At 41.1% G+C, this 18633-nt stretch overlaps 2 protein-coding genes across 3 annotated transcripts; one reads left to right on the forward strand and one right to left on the reverse strand.

The window, feature by feature from the left end:
- Positions 1-48: 48 nt before the first annotated feature.
- On the reverse strand, positions 49-5549 carry ctbs (chitobiase, di-N-acetyl-). Of its 2 annotated transcripts, none has more exons than XM_026142305.2 (7): positions 5356-5549; positions 3147-3285; positions 2110-2318; positions 1650-1821; positions 1460-1557; positions 1040-1201; positions 49-524 (listed from the first exon to the last, which is right to left on the reverse strand). In XM_026142305.2, the coding sequence occupies exons 1-7, from the start codon at positions 5467-5469 to the stop codon at positions 336-338; spliced, it is 1083 nt and encodes a 360-aa protein (XP_025998090.1). In that variant the 5' UTR covers positions 5470-5549; the 3' UTR covers positions 49-335. The 2 variants fall into 2 exon arrangements, with proteins under 2 accessions (XP_025998090.1, XP_025998091.1); XM_026142306.2 differs by having other exon boundaries at positions 5225-5543.
- A 4100-nt stretch (positions 5550-9649) lies between these two features.
- vtg2 (vitellogenin 2) lies at positions 9650-18177 on the forward strand. The gene is given in 32 exon segments (XM_080289742.1): positions 9650-9802; positions 9900-10151; positions 10252-10413; positions 10503-10651; positions 10739-10943; positions 10945-11135; positions 11214-11379; positions 11460-11585; positions 11671-11889; positions 11998-12215; positions 12310-12407; positions 12495-12619; positions 12747-12851; positions 12962-13081; positions 13169-13352; positions 13449-13542; positions 13636-13821; positions 13920-14070; positions 14152-14368; positions 14468-15234; positions 15324-15368; positions 15448-15516; positions 15608-15814; positions 15898-16040; positions 16228-16366; positions 16470-16599; positions 16710-16893; positions 16985-17079; positions 17173-17267; positions 17394-17559; positions 17700-17861; positions 17953-18177. Coding segments are annotated over 32 exon segments (5403 nt in total). The 5' UTR covers positions 9650-9679; the 3' UTR covers positions 18063-18177.
- The last annotated feature ends 456 nt before the right edge of the window (positions 18178-18633 follow it).

The raw sequence follows: 18633 nt of genomic DNA on the forward strand, positions 1-18633 counted from the left end.
TAAACTCTGATGTGCTGAGATAACAAAATTCCACTGCTTACTCTGTAATTTCATTCAAAGATTTATTAGAAACAAGTTTTATTTATTTAAAAAAGTGCATAAATCTCAGTAAGCTCAGTGTAGGGACGTTTAAAGACTGGCTTTCCTTTTTAGAGAATCACAGTTATTTCGCTTAGCAAAGAGGAATGTAACCCAGTCAAAGGCAGCAGCAATAAAAGAAACAATTTACTCTCAAGTGCAAGTATGCCTCGAATACCCCCTTTACTGCTACAAAGGGAGGTGTTGACTTAGCAACAAACAGAGGCGGGCTCTGGGATGGTTTGTCACATGCACAGCTAGCATCCTAAAAGAGCGTTCCACATCATTGTTGTCTGTTGCCTGGCGACCGGATCGTCACTGTAGTCCAAGATGTTGGCGTTCCACATGCCAATACCCCTCAGGCCCTTAGACATCACCGAATCCGCCTTTGGGCAAATACTCTGTGGGTCATCGTACCAAACTTGATGGATCTGTCCGTCCTGGTCCTGAGGAAAGAAGCAACAACATGAATTTGATAATAGCGCCATCTTGTGGTCTGAAAAGATTTGTCCATCCACCCTGAGGGCAAATAGCAGAAATGTTTCTAGTTGTTTCAGAAGGCTAATTCCTTCCGTTTGGGAAGTGACACTGCTGTACTTTAACAGTGCATCCAGATAAACGGCTCTTCCCTGAAATACAAGCGCCACGCAGGCATGAAGCTAGTCAAACTTAAACAAAGAAAACAAGCCTGAAGAGATGATCATATCAGTCGAAATCTTGGTTTGCATATTAATATTTGTTTTAAATATTAACTGGAGCTAAACAGTGCACAGATCCTTTCTTGCACATATTGCCTTTTTGGTCCGAGACCTAAAACATTTCGCCTGGAAGCAAAAGAACTAAAACCCAAATATTTAAATGCACATTTAATTTTATAATTAATTGAACACCTTATCCATGCGTTTGTATACTTCAAGAAGAAAAAGGATTTATCCTTAAAATATGAAAGAAAATTGAGCACCTTGTAATTGAAGTAGGGAGCCTGCTGCTCGTCGTCCCAGAGCCTGCCTGACATCGAGCTGTTGACCTGCTCCATGAGCCACTTGTACGGTTTCTGTTTTCCAGCCGCATCGCTGCAAGGAACTCCACGGAAAGGCACTTTCTCTATAGAGCACACGCCCTCCTGGTGTGAGAAAAGAAATGACGGTGTGTTATAATAACAGGCAGGAGTGGCCTCGTATTATATCACATATGGCCCACACTGGGCAAGGTTAGTAATGCTATCGGCTAATAACCTATAAAAATGTCATTATCCCGCCTTTGTTCAGCCTAATGAACAACCTCGTGTCCCCATTCGAGGAGACACCTTTTCACTGGTCTTCAAAAACCTTCAACAACAAACGAATCCTCACTTTTATTTTTTTAATGAACGATCTCTTACCTGGGAAAAGTTGAGGCATGGATAGTCATAGCCGTACCACGGCACTCCCATCACTATCTTCTTTGGACTGATCTTCAGATTCAAATACTGGTCATAAGCTACAAAGAACGACACCGAGTATTTCATGTCATTGTCTCAAGTAGATTTACAACAACATGCCTTTCTCCTGTTCTACTATAAAGCCACAAACCTTCGAGTGTCTGACGGAGAGGAGCGTTTGCCATTGCAATGCAGTCGCCGGTGATCTGGCTCTGTTCGTCGTAGGACATCACAAACAGCAAGTCGCAGGATTCGGCAATGGTTACGTAATCATAGCAGCGCTTATCAATGCATTTTGGTGACCAAGCGACATCAAATGAGACCTGAGGAATCAGGAAAAGGTAAACATCAACGGGATGATGATTTTAAAATCACTCAGAAAGTGCTCATAGGCCTTTTTTCATTTACCCAGTCTTGCCAAAATACTTTTTATCTGATTTAGTGCTCAGCTCAGATAAAATAATTATAGTGGATGATGTGCTTGTAACGATATAGAAAAATAAGCACGTCCTGTGAAGACTGGTGAAGCTGGGTTTAGTATGGATTTCAAACTGAGAGACTGGCCTTGGAAAATGACCGTTGTCTCCGAGTGCCCAGTCATTCCGCTTTACCTGAGATCCTGGGATCTCCCTGTGAAACATCTCAGTGGTCTCTTTGACCAGAGATGTTAAGGCATAGTACTCCGGTGAGCCCTCTTCCACAGCTTGTTCAATGTCTATGTTAATCCCGTCCATAAACTGACTCTTGGCCAACATGACCTTGTCTGTTATCCACGCAGTTCTGTTGTCCTGGTCCACAATGTAGGAGAGGGGGACGTCGCCTTTACCCAATAACACAAAAAGATAGACAAATGTACAAAAACTCAATGAGAAGAAGCACCACATACAGTACCATGCAAAAGTATTGAGCCACGCCTGGTTTCTTTATATCCAGACTTTCTTGCAATTCATTTAAGTTGTCTTGAGCAACAGTCTTTCTTTGGACATTTGGACGATTGTTCACTCATCAGTCCTTGTATCTGATCGTTTTCAGACGCTGACCTATGAATCACTCGGGCATAAAATGCAGCTAATTCAAGGGATGAACCGGGGTTGTGTCTACACATAACAATCTGTCAGAAAAAAAACAACACATTTTAAATATTATCTTTAGGCACTTTGTTGCCAATCTGTGGCAAAGACGCATAAATTGTTCTAATTTCTTTATCTACAACTATGAATCCAAATTTGAAATTTGTATTTTGCTTCAAACCATCACCAGTATGTAGAGGAGGAGGTCAGGAGAGGTGTAGAGCAGTGAGTGTTGACAGAAAGAAATCGTGTTTAAGAAAGTTCAGGTTTTTTTGCTGAGAAATAAAGGTGGTAATACCGAATATTGACTTTCAAGCTTGTTAGAATTTTAAAAATCTATTTGTTCTTTGTGTATTGTGATTCCATGTATGTTTGCATATGTTTCAATAAATTTCCTATTAAAATAAAAAGTAGTGAGGGGTGCTGCTGTGAACTGAACAGTCACAGGACGTAAATAGACGTAAATGGAAAAATGAAATATGGAATTATCACAACATCAGTGCAAGTACTGAGAGATATTTAGTTACATGTAGGTAAACTCCAGTCAGCTCTTAGTACAATAAAGAAAGTTATCTTACCTTTGAGGACGACCCGTGCGCCTTTGGAGTGAGCGTAACACATGAGCTCAGCATCATATTTTCCAAACGCTGCCACTGTTGTTACCATGCTCCAGTTGTAGGATTTCCATGTCTTCCCACCCACGTCAAATATAAACACCTGAAAACGACGCACACAATTAAAACACATACAGTGGCATAATAGCAAAGCTAATGATGAGGATTTACTGAAAGGTCAGAACTGTTAAGTACTATATGTGTAAAGGAACATCTGGTATACCTACTGAACAGCTGTCTGAAAAAATAAATCAGAAACTGAAGATTAAAGTAGGATTTACTGATTATCTGAGAGTTATATGGCCGAGTGTATAATTTTGTAACCTTATGATGGTGTTCATTGTTGGTCAAGCATCCCCTGAAAACCAGATTTTAACCTCTGGAGACTTCCTGGTTAAATAGGTAAATGTAGACAAATACCACCTCGTTCTTCTGCACTTCTTCTGTACTACTGATGTCAAATAAACTGTTATTGAAACTATTTGCCCGAATCATTTTTGGTCAACAAAATCCTGCATTCAGCAGAGCAAACATATGTTTATAGAAAGCACTTCACTATTTCACAGTGGAACTTTATGAAGCTGAATATATTTAGCTTTAACAGAAAAGCCCCTGGTGCTCCAACAGGGCTTTGATGTGCCTTGTAAATGGGAACTGAAAATACTGTGTTTAGAGTATTGTTCCATCAGGGGCGACCTCCAGGCAGGTATGGACACATTCTTATCAGCACGGAAGAAACAGAAGAGCTAAAAAGTTCTATTTATATGTTTCATGGCATAAAACAACAACAACAACAACAAAATAAAGTGTTGGTGGGATTGTTTTTTTACCCTTACTGGGGAATACTGACGTTTCCTCAAGCTCCTAAGTAGAAAAAGATTCTGGGGGTGTTTTCTTAATTTTTAATGGCCTGTGGTTAATAGATGCAGCATTAACCACAAGCATAAAATTAAATTAAATTAAATGAACAGACTATGTTACCCAGATTTATATAAACTCAGCACAAACGGTAAGCAAATGTGTGTTTGTGCGATAGCAGAATAAGCTGTTTGGTATTCGTTTTTCATGGGCACAACCCACAAATGCACAAATATCCCTTACAAATGTTTCACCATTTACGAGGAAACAATCATGCTTTTCACTGATATACAACAAAGAAATAATGAACCAAACACAAACTTTAAAGGGCCACATATTCACCGTGTTCTCCTGAGAGCACGTAACGAGAACAGTGTGTGATGATATGGGGCTGGACTGCGATTATCTGGAAACCAATACGAGGTTCAGTGTGTGTGCGGACTATTGAGCTGGTCCCTGGACACACATACGAGCTGGGAGCTCGCCTAACTGGGAGCCCTGTTAGTTTCACCTGAGGATGGTCTCTGAGAGAGAGAGTCAAACAGCTGTCAAACGAATCTGGGCCACGAGCCTTATAGTTTTACACCTGTAAGCGACACTAAAGAGGACTGGTAGTGTCATGTAATTAATATATCCTTAGTGCTTATTTTCTTTATTATATTGTTTTATGTACTTTAATAATGAAGGTTTGTAAAGCAAGGCCACTTTTGACTCATAAACTGTGCTCAGCCAGACTGAAAAACAGAACGTTAGTGTAGAAATATACAAGTATATTAATAAATACAGGAAGCCAGACAGAAAAGAGGAACTTGTACCATATAAGGAGTGTTTGTATCGAAACTGTGTGACGTGTAAAGTACCGAAATAACACCTGTATGTGAGACGTTTTTAAATTCTAATGTTAGAGCTTTGGGCTGTGCAGGGCTCTCTCTCTCTCTTCCGGAAGATGATTGAATAAAAAGAATTATAAATGGTTTTGACCACTATGAGTCGGGCTTTCTCTGTTCTATCATGGGGATACTGAGTCACACCTCCATCACAAGACCAACTTTTATTATTACAGTGGCGACAGCACCAAGCAGCAGCCTTAGCTCATTGCCGTTGTTGCCATTTGTAATCAGAGTAAACCCGCAACGTTTCACCTGTTTCCGATGAGCTTTTACATCAGCAGCACCAACACTTACGTGATTTACGCCACCACACTGTTTGTAGTGTCTCAGATGTCTCTGGCTGCGAGCGATGAGCGGAGGGTTCAAAGGTTTTTTGTTTTTTTCGGCCAAGTTTTAGCAGCAACAGGTTGGTCAACTAAGTTTACCTCGAAGTCTTTCTCCTCGCGGATCTGCTGGCAGAGCTCCGGTCTCTCACACGGACACACGCTGGACCTACAGGCGGTCAGGAGCGAGCACAAAATCACAAGAAAGCTCAACATTTTTAGCAGAAAGAGGAAAGTTTTAGCGCAGAGTGAACCCGTGCGACTGTGAGCTGCCCTACGGCGTGCGAGATGGGACAAACGTCTACTGTCATTTATTTGTACAGCTTCAGAAAACAAAGTAATCCAAGTCGCTAGAAAAATTTCAAATAGATATATTTCTATATTACAGAAAAAGCGGGCCAGGCTGCCAACAGAGGTCAAAGTAAACCAGGCAAATATTGACAGATTTGAGTTCAGGGGCAGAACACATCTCCAAATGATGAACTCTGATCTAACCTTCCCAATTATGATATGGGTCAATCTGACCCATTACCACCCTCTCTTCCTTTGATCGGTTACACAATGTGTCTTTGTCGCTGCATCAAGTGTTATTCTGTTCGGATCATCATAAAGAACCACATAAATACTTTACAAAGAAACTCTTGAAAGCTTTGATATTTAATGTGAGTCGTCTCTTTTTATTTGCAGGCTTTTGAGGGAACTTAATACAGGTATTTCGAGTGTCGTGCTTCCTTTGGCCTTTTATTTAAAAAATAAAACAAAACAAAAAAACACTATATACAGTACTTCAATTGAGATGGATCCCAGTTATAGTTATCTGTGAAGCCAGATTACAACAACCATGTGTCTTAACCAAAAGTATACATGTCCTAAAGACATAAAGGTCTGAATGGTTTGTTGTAATTGGTCTATAGCTGTGCTCCAGTGCTATTGTGACACATCTTTGAAGTAATTTTTTAGTGACATTTATTCTCTAAGATGCATGTAAAACAAGTTTCTAGGACTGTCTTCATTTATGTGTGCAGAATTGTCAAATAATAGCAATATTGTAACTCCTTATCATCAGTGTTTCCTTAAAAGTCCCTAAAAAGTTGATCCAGGGCACTGCATCAAGAGCACTCCCTCACTTTTCACAAAACTCAGCACATGTGAACTAAAATCATCTGTTCATGAACAACAGAAAAGAAGAATTTAAGGATTTTGAAGGCAATTTAACTGGTCGAAATGAGGAGACCTTTACTGTAACAAAGAGATAAGAAAGTAAACATCCAGCAGCTAAGGGAGCAATATCAGCATGTGATGACCTGCACACCATCTGCCAATCAGGCCGTCACAGGAGAGCCAGCAGATGTCAGGAGTCCAATGAAAACCCTCTGTGTGTACGTGAGGGTGAGGAGGAGGTGTTTGCTCCCAGTGTCACCCTCTGCATGTTGTTCCCAGCAATCAGCACGCTGTGTCCAGTTTTTAGTGCATCTGAATGTACAACTGTCTGACATTTTGGCAAAAGCTAACCTGCTAAAGATGTTGGGCACCAGATGAAACGATGTGTTTTGTACTCGGGGTGTAATAATGTGGCATTACGTGAACATTACAAATTGTGGTGTTTGTTCAAACGTGAAATTTGCAGCTTTTGTTTGGCTTCAAGAACAGCTGGTCATGAGCAAAACACTGAATATCTCTAAAAAGCAAAAATAAATAAATAGATTTAGATGAATTGATGTTTTTTTCTACCCGATTTTAATTATTGAAAATATAAAAATGAGCTGGTGAAATAATTTTGGAATTAATTTTTCTTTAGCAGAGATTCAAATCTACTTACAGTTTTATCCAGCATTGCTGGGCATCGTTATTTATCCATTTATTCTTTATAATTGTATATAGAATAATAATTGCATCTCAACAGTATAAATAACCCTGTAACACTTGGATTAATAATTTTGCACACAGTTTACTCACACAAACGCACACAAAAGTTAAGTTAAAAACAATCAGAGGTGTTGGGGTGGGGGATACCAGATTATTGGAACATGTGAATTGCTTGTAGAACTTCATTTAAAATATTATAAATTTATTGTGTGTACAAGTCAAAAAGGGGAGGGGAGGGGGGCAGACCTGAAATTAGCCTGTGTCTCATAATGGCTGGGAAACGTGACCTCGTCCTCATTCACTGACAGAGACAAATGAAAGCGGCACCAACAAACAGGCCAGGACTTGTTTACACTGGCTGGTATCAGCCTCAGGACTCACACTGAGGGTGATAAGAAGTGTGATGCAGAAGAATAGGTGTGGTGATTTCATTGTCACACTTTGTGTCTGATGCTTGTAGACATGAACCTTTTCCTTTTCCCCTTTGTTAATAATAATGGATTGCATTTATATAGCGCTTTTCGAGACCCTCAAAGCGCTTTACAATTCCACTATTCTTTCACTCTCACATTCACACACTGGTGGAGGCAGCTACAGTTGTAGCCACAGCTGCCCTGGGGCAGACTGACAGAAGCAAGGCTGCCATATCGCGCCATCGGCCCCTCTGGCCATCACCAGTAGGCGGTAGATGAAGCGTCTTGCCCAAGGACACAACGACCGAGACTGTCCGAGCCGGGGCTCGAACCGGCAACCTTCCAGTTACAAGACGAACAGCCAACTCTTTGAGCCGCGATCGCCCATAAATAAACATAGTGGTGCTAACCCCATCTGAATGAAATATTCTTTCTTTTGTATTATCTGCAAAATAATTTTGCAATTCACAAAATCATGAAGTGTGAGTGTGTTTCACTGAAACAATTTCCATCTAAATGAGAAAACACAGATCAGTTAATAAGTAGTTACAAAATGCCATCAATACATGTGGATACGTAGTGCCTCAATAAGTCCTGACCAGTCTGTGGTCTGAATCCTTTTTGAATTTTCTGTTAGTAGATTTAAATTTAGGGTTTTTTAATGAGTTTTATTGCTTTTTGTTTCTTGTTCTAATATTTATCAAACACATTTAGAGAAAACATATGGCCTTAATGTATTGAATTTTTTTTAAACTACACTGCATTTGAATTTGTCACTCGACTCTCACTTATTTTTTAAGTATATTAATAGCCTCTGAAAATGTGTGCATGAGCTTTTATATCTGTTGATGCCTTGTTGAAGCTGTTCCTGGCATCCCAAATCCGCCCCAAGACAAAACAGAACTCACAATTTCAATATAAATTTTTTATTACTCATTTGAGTTTCATTAAATTAGATAATTTATTTTCTTTTCTTAAAAAAACCCGTGACAGCGGTTGTTATGTCAACATGTGTTGGCTTGACTTTTGAAAGGTGCTCTTGGTCATGGCCAGGAGCAAGATGACATGACTGTGAAAAAGTCGCCTGCCAGGGCACACTGACATTTCACTGAATTACTAAGTGGAAACAAATCATATCTGCGAGAGATAATTATTTAACCTTTGTCCACCTTTGTTTAAAGCATCTCACCAAAAAAACCAATGGTTTGAGATAAATCGCTTATTGAAAACAGTGGACACATAAAGCTAATTCTAAGGATGTTGAAATATTGGTATGCTAATATTTCTATTCATTCATAAATTAAAATACCTATGAAAATAGCGAAATGCTTAAGATTAGAAAACCGATTGTGTTTAAAATGTGTGAAGTGCTATAGAAAAACATATTCTTGTAATTGCGACATTGGGAAATCTCTGGAAATTTGTGAAAGGTAAGAGCCAGGTCAATACAACTTGTCACATCTGTGATGTTTCCTATTAGTTTATTTACTTTGTCTAATCTGTATGATCAGGGCATGGTCACATCAACACCAAAGACAGCCGGCATTTAGTTAATGATACATTTGATGGGCAACGTCAGCAAAAAATCGGCTTAAAAAGGACGCCTCTGCCTGCAGATCCTCACATCCACCAGCCATGAGGGTGCTTGTACTAGCTCTTGCTGTGGCTCTCGCAGGTGAGTAGGAATTATTTACAACTAAATGTTGTTAAATTGAACTAAAAATTCATCTTCTGAAAAAACAGTCTTTTTTAAGAATTAGATAACAACTAAGAATAAGAATTTCAATAGACTTGCAGCTGAGAAGAATTGTTACTGCCAGTGCTAGCAGTTTAATGCTGCCAGAATATAACAATGCTAATTGCCAAATGTTAAGCACATTCTGGCAAAATAGCATAAATTTTATATAAATTAGTATCATTATCCCTTTACAAATTCTCTTCCCTATTTCTTGTCATTTGTGACACCAAATTAACATTTATTCTTCTCCTGTTACAGTGGGGGACCAGTCCAACTTGGGTATGTTGTTGTCCTGTTATGTTAAACACAAAAGGCAGTTAATAGAGAAAGCTTCTCCCTCATCTTAGAAATGCACTTTGTTTCTTTTTCTGTTTTTACAGCCCCAGGATTCGCTTCTGTTAAGACCTACATGTACAAATATGAAGCGGTTCTTATGGGCGGCTTGCCTGAAGAGGGCCTGGCTCGAGCTGGGGTTAAAATCCAGAGCAAAGTTTTGATCAGTGCAACAAGTGCCAACGACTACATTCTGAAGGTACAGATCACTAGGCAGAATTAAAATGAAAGATTATTGAAACAGACAACTTGAAACATAGCTTGTTTCTCTCTCTTTCTCCTCTTTTTTTTTGCAGCTTGTAGACCCTCAGTTGCTGGAGTACAGTGGCATCTGGCCCAAAGATCCTTTCCATCCGGCCACCAAGCTCACCACAGCCCTGGCTACTCAGCTCTCGACACCGATCAAGTTTGAGTATACAAATGGCGTTGTCGGGAGAGTGTCTGCACCGGCTGGTGTCTCCACAACAGTGCTGAATATCTACAGGGGAATCATCAACCTCCTGCAGCTGAATGTAAAGAAGACACAGAATGTCTATGAGATGCAAGAGGTACAAAAAAATTCGCTTTCATCAGGTCCTTCATACAAAATGCTTGAACACTGACGGAAAATAACAACAATCTATATTTTGATTGTATTTCGTGATCTAGTCTGGTGCTCACGGTGTGTGCAAGACCAACTATGTCATCAGGGAGGACATGAGGGCCGAACGCATTCATCTGACCAAGACCAAGGACCTGAACCACTGCCAGGAGAAAATCATGAAGGACGTCGGCTTGGAACACGTAGAGAAATGCCATGATTGTGAAGCTGTAAGGGCATTTTCTAGTTGTTTCATAATCTCTCTTCTAGAAGTCTTCATGCTGGCAGTTTGAAGATTGCGTTGGTTTTATAATTGCAGAGAGGAAAGAGCCTGAAGGGAACTGCTTCCTATAACTACATCATGAAGCCAGCACCCAGTGGTTCTCTGATTATGGAGGCTGTTGCTAGAGAGGTCATCGAGTTCTCACCTTTCAACATTTTGAATGGCGCTGCTCAGATGGAGTCTAAGTATGTGGTTTAAACTAAAATATTATGCTTCATTACAGATTTATAAGCATCGTGCCACATTGATTGAATGATTATCTCCCCTCACAGGCAAATTCTGACCTTCCTGGATATCGAGAACACCCCCGTGGATCATGCCAGATACACCTATGTTCACCGCGGATCCCTGCAGTACGAGCACGGCAGCGAGATTCTCCAGACACCCATCCATCTTCTGAGGGTCACCCATGCCGAGGCTCAGGTACTGCAGCATTTACTTGGAAAAAGCCTTTTCTGAATTCACCCTGTATCCACAAACCTTTTCATCTGGATTGTTTGTTTCCTCACAGATTGTCAGCACTCTGAACCACCTGGTAGCCTCCAACGTGGCCAAGGTCCATGAAGATGCCCCTCTGAAGTTTGTTGAGCTCATCCAGTTGATGCGTGTGGCCAGAGTCGAGACTATTGAGTCCCTCTGGGCTCAGTTTAAATCTAGACCTGATCACAGGTAAGTGCAGCTTTGATTCAGTAAAGGCCCAAGAAACTAACATGACACGGATAATGGGATTGTACTCCTCTTTCCCAGGTACTGGTTACTGAATGCTGTCCCCCACCTTCGCACTCATGCTGCTCTTAAGTTCCTCATGGAGAAGCTCCTTGCTAATGAGCTAAGTGAGACTGAAGCTGCTATGGCTCTCTTGGAATGTCTGCACTCTGTGACACCTGACCAGAAAACCATCGAACTTGTCAGAGTAAGTATTTTTTTTAAGCTTTCCTATATATTTGCAGTGACATGAAATCAGTTTTATATTGTGTCTTCACCACTTTTCAGAGCCTGGCTGAGAACCACAGAGTGAAACGTAACGCTGTGCTCAACGAGATTGTGATGCTGGGCTGGGGCACTGTAATTTCCAGGTTCTGTAAAGCGCAGCATTCTTGCTCATCTGATCTTGTGACAGTATGTATTATTTGAACATGTTTTATTCTGCTAAAGTTCAATTTAGACATCAGTGGCTTTAATGTTTTTTTACATTCTTGCACAGCCTGTACATAGACAAGTTGCGGAGGCTGTTGAAACAGGTGACATCGATCAGCTCACTGTCGCTCTCAAATGCCTGGATAACGCTGGACATCCTGCTAGCCTTAAGACAATCATGAAGTTCCTGCCTGGCTTTGGCAGTGCTGCTGCCCGAGTCCCACCCAAAGTTCAGGTCGACGCTGTTCTAGCTCTGAGGAGAATTGCAAAGAGGGAACCCAAGATGGTGAGACTACATTTTCTGATTCCTACCATCAATAGCAATAAATATACTTGAGACCTATTTTGTGTGCAGTGTTCAGTTGGGGCTATAGTAATCGGTCTTTCTCATTAGGTCCAGGAAATAGCTGCTCAGTTGCTCATGGAAAAGCATCTCCACGCAGAACTCCGTATGGTTGCTGCCATGGTGCTCTTTGAGACTAAGCTCCCCGTGGGTCTAGCAGCTAGCATTTCCACAGCCTTGATCAAAGAAAAAAACCTGCAGGTCGTTAGCTTTGTCTACTCTTACATGAAGGCCATGGCCAAGACCACATCCCCTGACCACGCTTCTGTGTAAGAACCTAAATGATTTTCATGTTTCTAAGATGCTTTATATCTATGCATGCTAGTCTATCGAATCTCAAATATCCCCTTGTTCTATTTTAAGTGCTGCAGCATGTACTGTTGCCTTGAGGTTCCTCAACCCCAAATTAGGCAGACTGAACTTCCGCTACAGCCGAGCCTTCCATGTGGATACCTATAACAGTAAGACGATAGCAGATAAATAACCCGCTGTTGCACACCTTAGATTTGTGCATGTGGTGTGATGATGTTTATCCATTTGCCTGCCAGATGCCTGGATGATGGGTGCTGCCGCCAGCGCCGTCTTCATTAATGACGCTGCAACCGTGTTACCAAGAATGTTTATGGCCAAAGCCCGTACTTACATGGCCGGAGCTTATGTTGATGCTTTTGAGGTAAGACGTTTAAATGTTAAGTAAGTAACTAAAAAAACACTCGGCAATGCAATTCAATGGCTTCAATATGTAAACCATACATTTTTCAGTATCTGCACTCGAATGCATTCAATAACGTACTTTTCAGGTTGGAGTGAGGACTGAGGGAATCCAGGAGGCTCTTTTGAAAAGACGACATGAAAATTCTGAGAATGCAGACAGGATCACCAAGATTAAACAAGCCATGAGAGCTGTAAGTTGAACTACTGTGGCAAGAGTGAAAATGGGATTCTGAGGCACATTTTCTTTACGAGAGCTGACTTTTCTTTTACTTGTTTTTAACCTAATTTATTCCCACAATAGCTTTATGAGTGGAGGGCTAATCCTTCGAGCCAGGCCCTGGCCTCTATGTATGTGAAGTTCTTCGGACAAGAAATTGCATTTGTCAACATTGACAAATCCAAGGTTGACCAGCTTATCCAGGTACGGTTTCTCCCACAGCCTCATATGGTTTCTTAGTAATGATGCATTATGTTAAGTTGAAACTAATAAGCAACGTTGCCTTCACAGTTTGCAAGTGGACCTTTGAGAAACATGTTCAGAGATGCTGTAAATTCTATGATGTCTGGTTACGCAACACATTTTGCTAAACCAATGCTGCTCGGTGAGCTCCGTCGCATCCTTCCCACCACTGTTGGGTTGCCCATGGAGATCAGCCTCATTACATCCGCTGTGACTGCTGCATCCATTGAAGGTAAGTTTCATTTGGACAGTTTACAAGTTTACAAAAGGTAAAAATATATTGATATTGATATGAAAAATATATTGTTCTCTTGTGTTCTTTTGCTAGTCCAAGCCACTGTGTCACCACCTCTGCCTGTCAACTACCGGGTTTCCCAGCTTGTGGAGTCCGATATTCAACTGAGGGCTACAGTTGCTCCAAGGTACACAACAGCTTGAGAAGCTTCTTTTCCGCAGTTTAATGAATGAATTCAGAGATAACTCTTAATGAATAAATATTTTCTGTCTTTTTGCAGTGTTGCCATACAGACCTATGCAGTCATGGGTGTGAACACCGCCTTAATCCAGGCTGCAGTGATGACAAAAGCCAAAGTTTACACAGCTGTTCCTGCACAGATGAAAGCAAGGATTGATATTGTTAAGGGCCACTTCAAGGTTGAGTTCCTGTCTCTCCAGGGCATTAACACAATTGCATCTGCACAGTATGTTCCATCCTTGTCACTAATTGCCATGCATTTCAAAGATTTTTGGTCCTTTTCGGCATCTGTTTTTATTGGGTGGGGTTTTTTCTCTCATACAGCGCTGAGACGGTTGCCATTGCGAGAAATGTGGAAGACCTCCCAGTCGCAAGAAGCACACCACTGATGTCATCTGAAGCTGCATCACAACTTTCAAAGGCCTCTCTCAACTCAAAGATCTCCAGAATGGCATCATCTATAACTGGTGGAATGGTAAGTTTGGTTCACTTGCCTCCTATTTTCAACATTTAACTTTTTGAAATAAACGTGGCGATCTCTGCTGTGGTTTTACAGTCTGCGTCATCTGAAATCATTCCTGCTGACCTGCCACGTAAGATTGGGAGGAAAATGAAATTCCCTAAAACCTACAGGAAGAAAGTCCGTGCTTCAAGCAGAATGCTAGGATTCAAGGCCTACGCTGAGATTGAATCTCACAATGCTGCCTACATCAGAGACTGCCCTCTCTACGCTCTGATGGGAAAGCATGCTGCTTCTGTTAGGATTGCTCCAGGTGAACTTGAAGTTGAAGCTTTAACCTAACAAATTTGCAAAACATTGTGGAAAAGTCCTGTTTTTGTTTTTAATTATTATTCTTTAATTTATATTCCAGCTTCTGGACCAGTCATTGAGAAGATTGAAGTTGAGATTCAGGTCGGAGATAAAGCAGCAGAAAATATGATTAAAGCGATTGACATGAGCGAAGAGGAGGAAGCTCTTGAGGATAAGAATGTCCTCTTGAAAATCAAGAAAATACTGGCACCTGGTCTCAAGAACACCACATCATCTTCCTCCAGCTCCTCCAGCTCCTCTTCATCCAGCTCTAGCTCCAGCAAGTCTTCTTCATCCAGCTCCCGCTCCAGCAGCTCCAAGTCATCCAGCTCTCGTTCCCATAGGTCTCGCTCCAGAAAGTCCCAGTCTAGCAGCTCTCAGTCAAGCCGCTCTCCCTCAAGCTCTTCCTCCTCTTCCTCCTCTTCATCATCCAGATCTTCTTCCAAGTCATCTTCCAGATCATCTTCCAGATCATCTTCCAGATCATCTTCCAGATCTTCTTCTAGGTCCTCCTCTCGCTCCAGACCTAAGATGGCTGACATTGCTGCTCCTATTATCACGACGTCCACCAGAGTGAACAGCTCCAGTGCTTCATACTTGCTCAGGCCATCTGGCAGCAGCAGCAGCAGCAGCAGAAGAACCAGAGTGAACAGCTCCAGTGCTTCATACTTGCTCAGGACATCTGGCAGCAGCAGCAGCAGCAGTAGCAGCAGCAGCAGCAGCAGCAGCAGCAGGAGTAGCAAGAACAGCAAGAACAGCAAGAACAGCAAGAGCAGCAACAGCAAGTCATCAAGCTCTAGGTCCTCTCGGCGCAGTGCTCAGTCCAAGGTGAGTCATCCTCTCTTCGCAGCATGCAGACGTGTGTGGAATTTTATGGAATGTGGGGCACTTATTTTACAATTCTTTTCCTATTACAGCAACAACTGCTGGCCTTGAAGTTCAGAAAGAACCACGTCCACAGGGTAATTATTAGGCATCACATCAAAGCTCCGTCATGTCTTCTGTTTAAGCAGGCTAAATGTGTGGTTTCCTTGTTTGCAGCACGCCATCTCCACACAGCGTGGCAGCAGTCACAGCAGTGCCCGCAGCTTCGATTCCATCTACAATAAGGTGATCAGTCAAATGAAGATATTTACGGTGTTACACATTAAACTGGGAATAAACATAATTATTAATATCAACCTCTGGTTTTCACTTTTAGGCCAAGTACCTCGCTAACACACTCACTCCTGCCATGTCCATTGCAATCCGTGCCGTGAGAGTCGACCACAAGGTCCAGGGATACCAGCTAGCAGCTTACCTGGACAAACAGACCAACAGAGTGCAGCTGATTTTTGCCAGAGTCGCTGAGAAGGACAACTGGAAAATCTGTGCCGACGCTGTGCAGCTGAGCCCGCACAAGCTGATGGTAAACATAATGAACTTATGAGGAAGTAACCAACTAAAATTAGGTATGATGCTTAGGCTTTAACTCACTGAAATTTATTTTAGGCCAAGATATCCTGGGGTGTTGATTGCAAGCAATACTCCGTCACGATTATAGCTGAAACTGGTCTTTTGGGCCATGAGCCCGCAGCCCGCATGAAGCTGAACTGGGACAAACTGCCAAGAAGCATAAAGCACTACGCAAAGAGGTAAAGCTGTGGACATTATTTCGATTCATGCATATAATCAGTGCTTTTATCAAAAAGCTTTTGCAGACATTTTGCAGATGGCAGTGCATAGCAATTACTTTCTTCTGACATCCTCTCGAACCTGTCGTTTGTACTGAAAACTGATAAAAGCTTTATAAAACACTCAGTAACCTTTATGCTTGTCTAGGGCGTGGAAATCCATGATCCCTATTGGTCAAGCATTTGGAGTAAACTACGCAAAGGCCAAGAATCCTCGTAATCAGATCAAAATGACTGTAGCTGTTGCTACTGAGACAAGAATGAATATTGTGATGCACACACCAAAGGTACAGTTTTGTTGCCCCTTCTTCTGTATGCACTGAAAATGTTTGCAATGCACTTTGTCACTCAGAGTGTTTCTAACTACTTTCTGACTGTTTAATATTCCAGGCGATCCTTTACAAGCGTGGGATGTGTCTACCTGTTGCTTTACCTATTGGAAACACTGCCGCCGAGCTGCAAGCATCCCGGGACAACTGGGCTGACAAGATGTCCTATTTAGTTACCAAAGCTAACGCAGGTAAAAATATTTTAATGTTTTTTTTTAACAAAAAACAACAACAAAAAAACCCAAAACAGATTTCATATTTCTGTGATTTGACTTGTGATTTCCTTTTCGTTCCATTTCAGTTGAATGCTCCCTCATCAACAACACACTGACCACATTCAACAACAAGGAAGCTAGAAATGAGCTGCCACACTCGTGCTACCAGGTCTTGGCTCAGGATTGCACACCAGAACTCAAATTCATGGTTCTGCTGAAGAAAGACCAAATACAGGATCAGAACCAGATCAATGTTAAGATTTCAGACATGTAAGAGCAGCCAGGATTTATGTGGAAAAGAAATAATGGTCAGCCTGTGAGCCAAAAAATAATCATATGTATTTGAACTGCTTCTCAACAGCGATGTGGACATGTATCGGAAGAACAACGCTATTGTTGTGATGGTTAACGGAGTTGAAATCCCTAAAAGCAACCTGCCATACCTGCATCCATCAGGTTTTTGTTTTGTTTTTTTAATTTAACAAAAATATTGAACTGCCAGATTGTGCCATTTGAAACCATGCTTATACATATTTGCACTTACTTTAGGTAAGATACAGATCAGACAGTTAAATGAAGGCATTGCTCTCATGGCACCCAGCCATGGTCTTCAGGAGGTCTTCCTTGGCTTCAACGAGATGAGGGTAATACAAAAAAATGCTGATAATACATATATCTAATATGCATATTTATTCTTTTCTGAGGCAATTTCCTATTTGTATACCTGCTTTAATCTACATTGTACTAATATCTGAACTTTTTTATTTCAGGTTAAAATTGCAGACTGGATGAAAGGAAAGACTTGTGGAGCCTGTGGAACGGCAAGCGGAAATGTCGGAGATGAGTACCGCACACCCAGTGAACAGGTGACCAAGGATGCCATCAGCTACGCCCACTCCTGGGTTCTGTCTTCAAACACCTGCCGTGATCCCTCCGGTAATCCTTGCAATATTTCCTTGACCTTTCTCTAAGAGAACATTACCTGCAATGCAAACTGTCACAACACAAACAATGAATATTTGGCATCAAACAATGCACACATACAATACTTACCTTCACCTTCTACACTCTTCCAGAGTGTTCCATCAAGCAGGAATCTGTGAAGCTGGAGAAGCAGGTGGTCTTTGAAGGTGTGGAGTCCAAATGCTACTCTGTTGAGCCTGTGCTGCAGTGCCTGCCCGGCTGTATCCCAGTGAGAACCACTACCGTCAACGTTGGCTTTCACTGCCTGCCCAGTGGTGAGTTGCAAGAAAGCTTCTTTGAAAAACATTATCTCTGTTTTAGTATCACGTACAGTCTCCAATCACTTCTCTTTTTTCACTGTTGCAGAAACAACTGTGAACCGTTCTGGTCTGAGCAGCTTCTTCGAGAAGAGCATCGACCTGAGGGATACTGCAGAAGCCCACCTGGCCTGTCGCTGCACTCCTCAGTGTGCTTGAGCTCATTGCCTTCGGCCACATGACATTTTGTTTTCTGTTTTAGACAGGTGTTGTTAATTAGCTTTGGCTCAACTTGTAAACTTAAATAAATTGGAAAAGCATGTGAAGCATGAAACTGTTGTGCTCATCTTTTATTATTATTATTATTATTTCCTTATTCTTTATTATAACAAAACATAAATAAGATCAACTTAATTTGTCCCAAAAGTTAGTCACAGAAACCAAAATTTGAAAAAATGCAACATGACAAACAGATGTCAGTGAGGTCAAGTCTACTCAAAAGAAGCAAAACTGAATAGAAAAATTAAAGAAAAGTAAAATAAATAAAATAAATCAAAATCAAATGCAATAAAATGTTATGTAAAAAGCTTGATATAATACAGTAAGGAGCTCAAAATATTAAAATCTTAAAGAAATGCAATAAATACAAAAAAAACCCAATAAAAATGTAAATAAAATACATCAAAGTGATTTTACAGAGTAAGATTAAACTAGATAAAAATGGATTACTAAAGAAACTCTAAAAGAAATCTGCTCATCCTCTTCTTGTATGTATTTGTTGCACATTTTG

This window comes from Astatotilapia calliptera, chromosome 15, assembly GCF_964374335.1.
Source record: "Astatotilapia calliptera chromosome 15, fAstCal68.1, whole genome shotgun sequence".
NCBI lineage: Eukaryota > Metazoa > Chordata > Actinopteri > Cichliformes > Cichlidae > Astatotilapia > Astatotilapia calliptera.

Bases quoted from the DNA above. Each gene is read 5' to 3' on its own strand.
- ctbs (XM_026142305.2), bottom strand. From the start codon at position 5,469: ATGTTGAGCTTTCTTGTGATTTTGTGCTCGCTCCTGACCGCCTGTAGG. The intron at 1,558-1,649 runs GTTTGTGGCTTT...CGTTCTTTGTAG, and splicing joins TCTCCGTCAGACACTCGAAG to CTTATGACCAGTATTTGAAT. The intron at 525-1,039 runs GTGCTCAATTTT...TTCTTTCCTCAG, and splicing joins CTCCCTACTTCAATTACAAG to GACCAGGACGGACAGATCCA.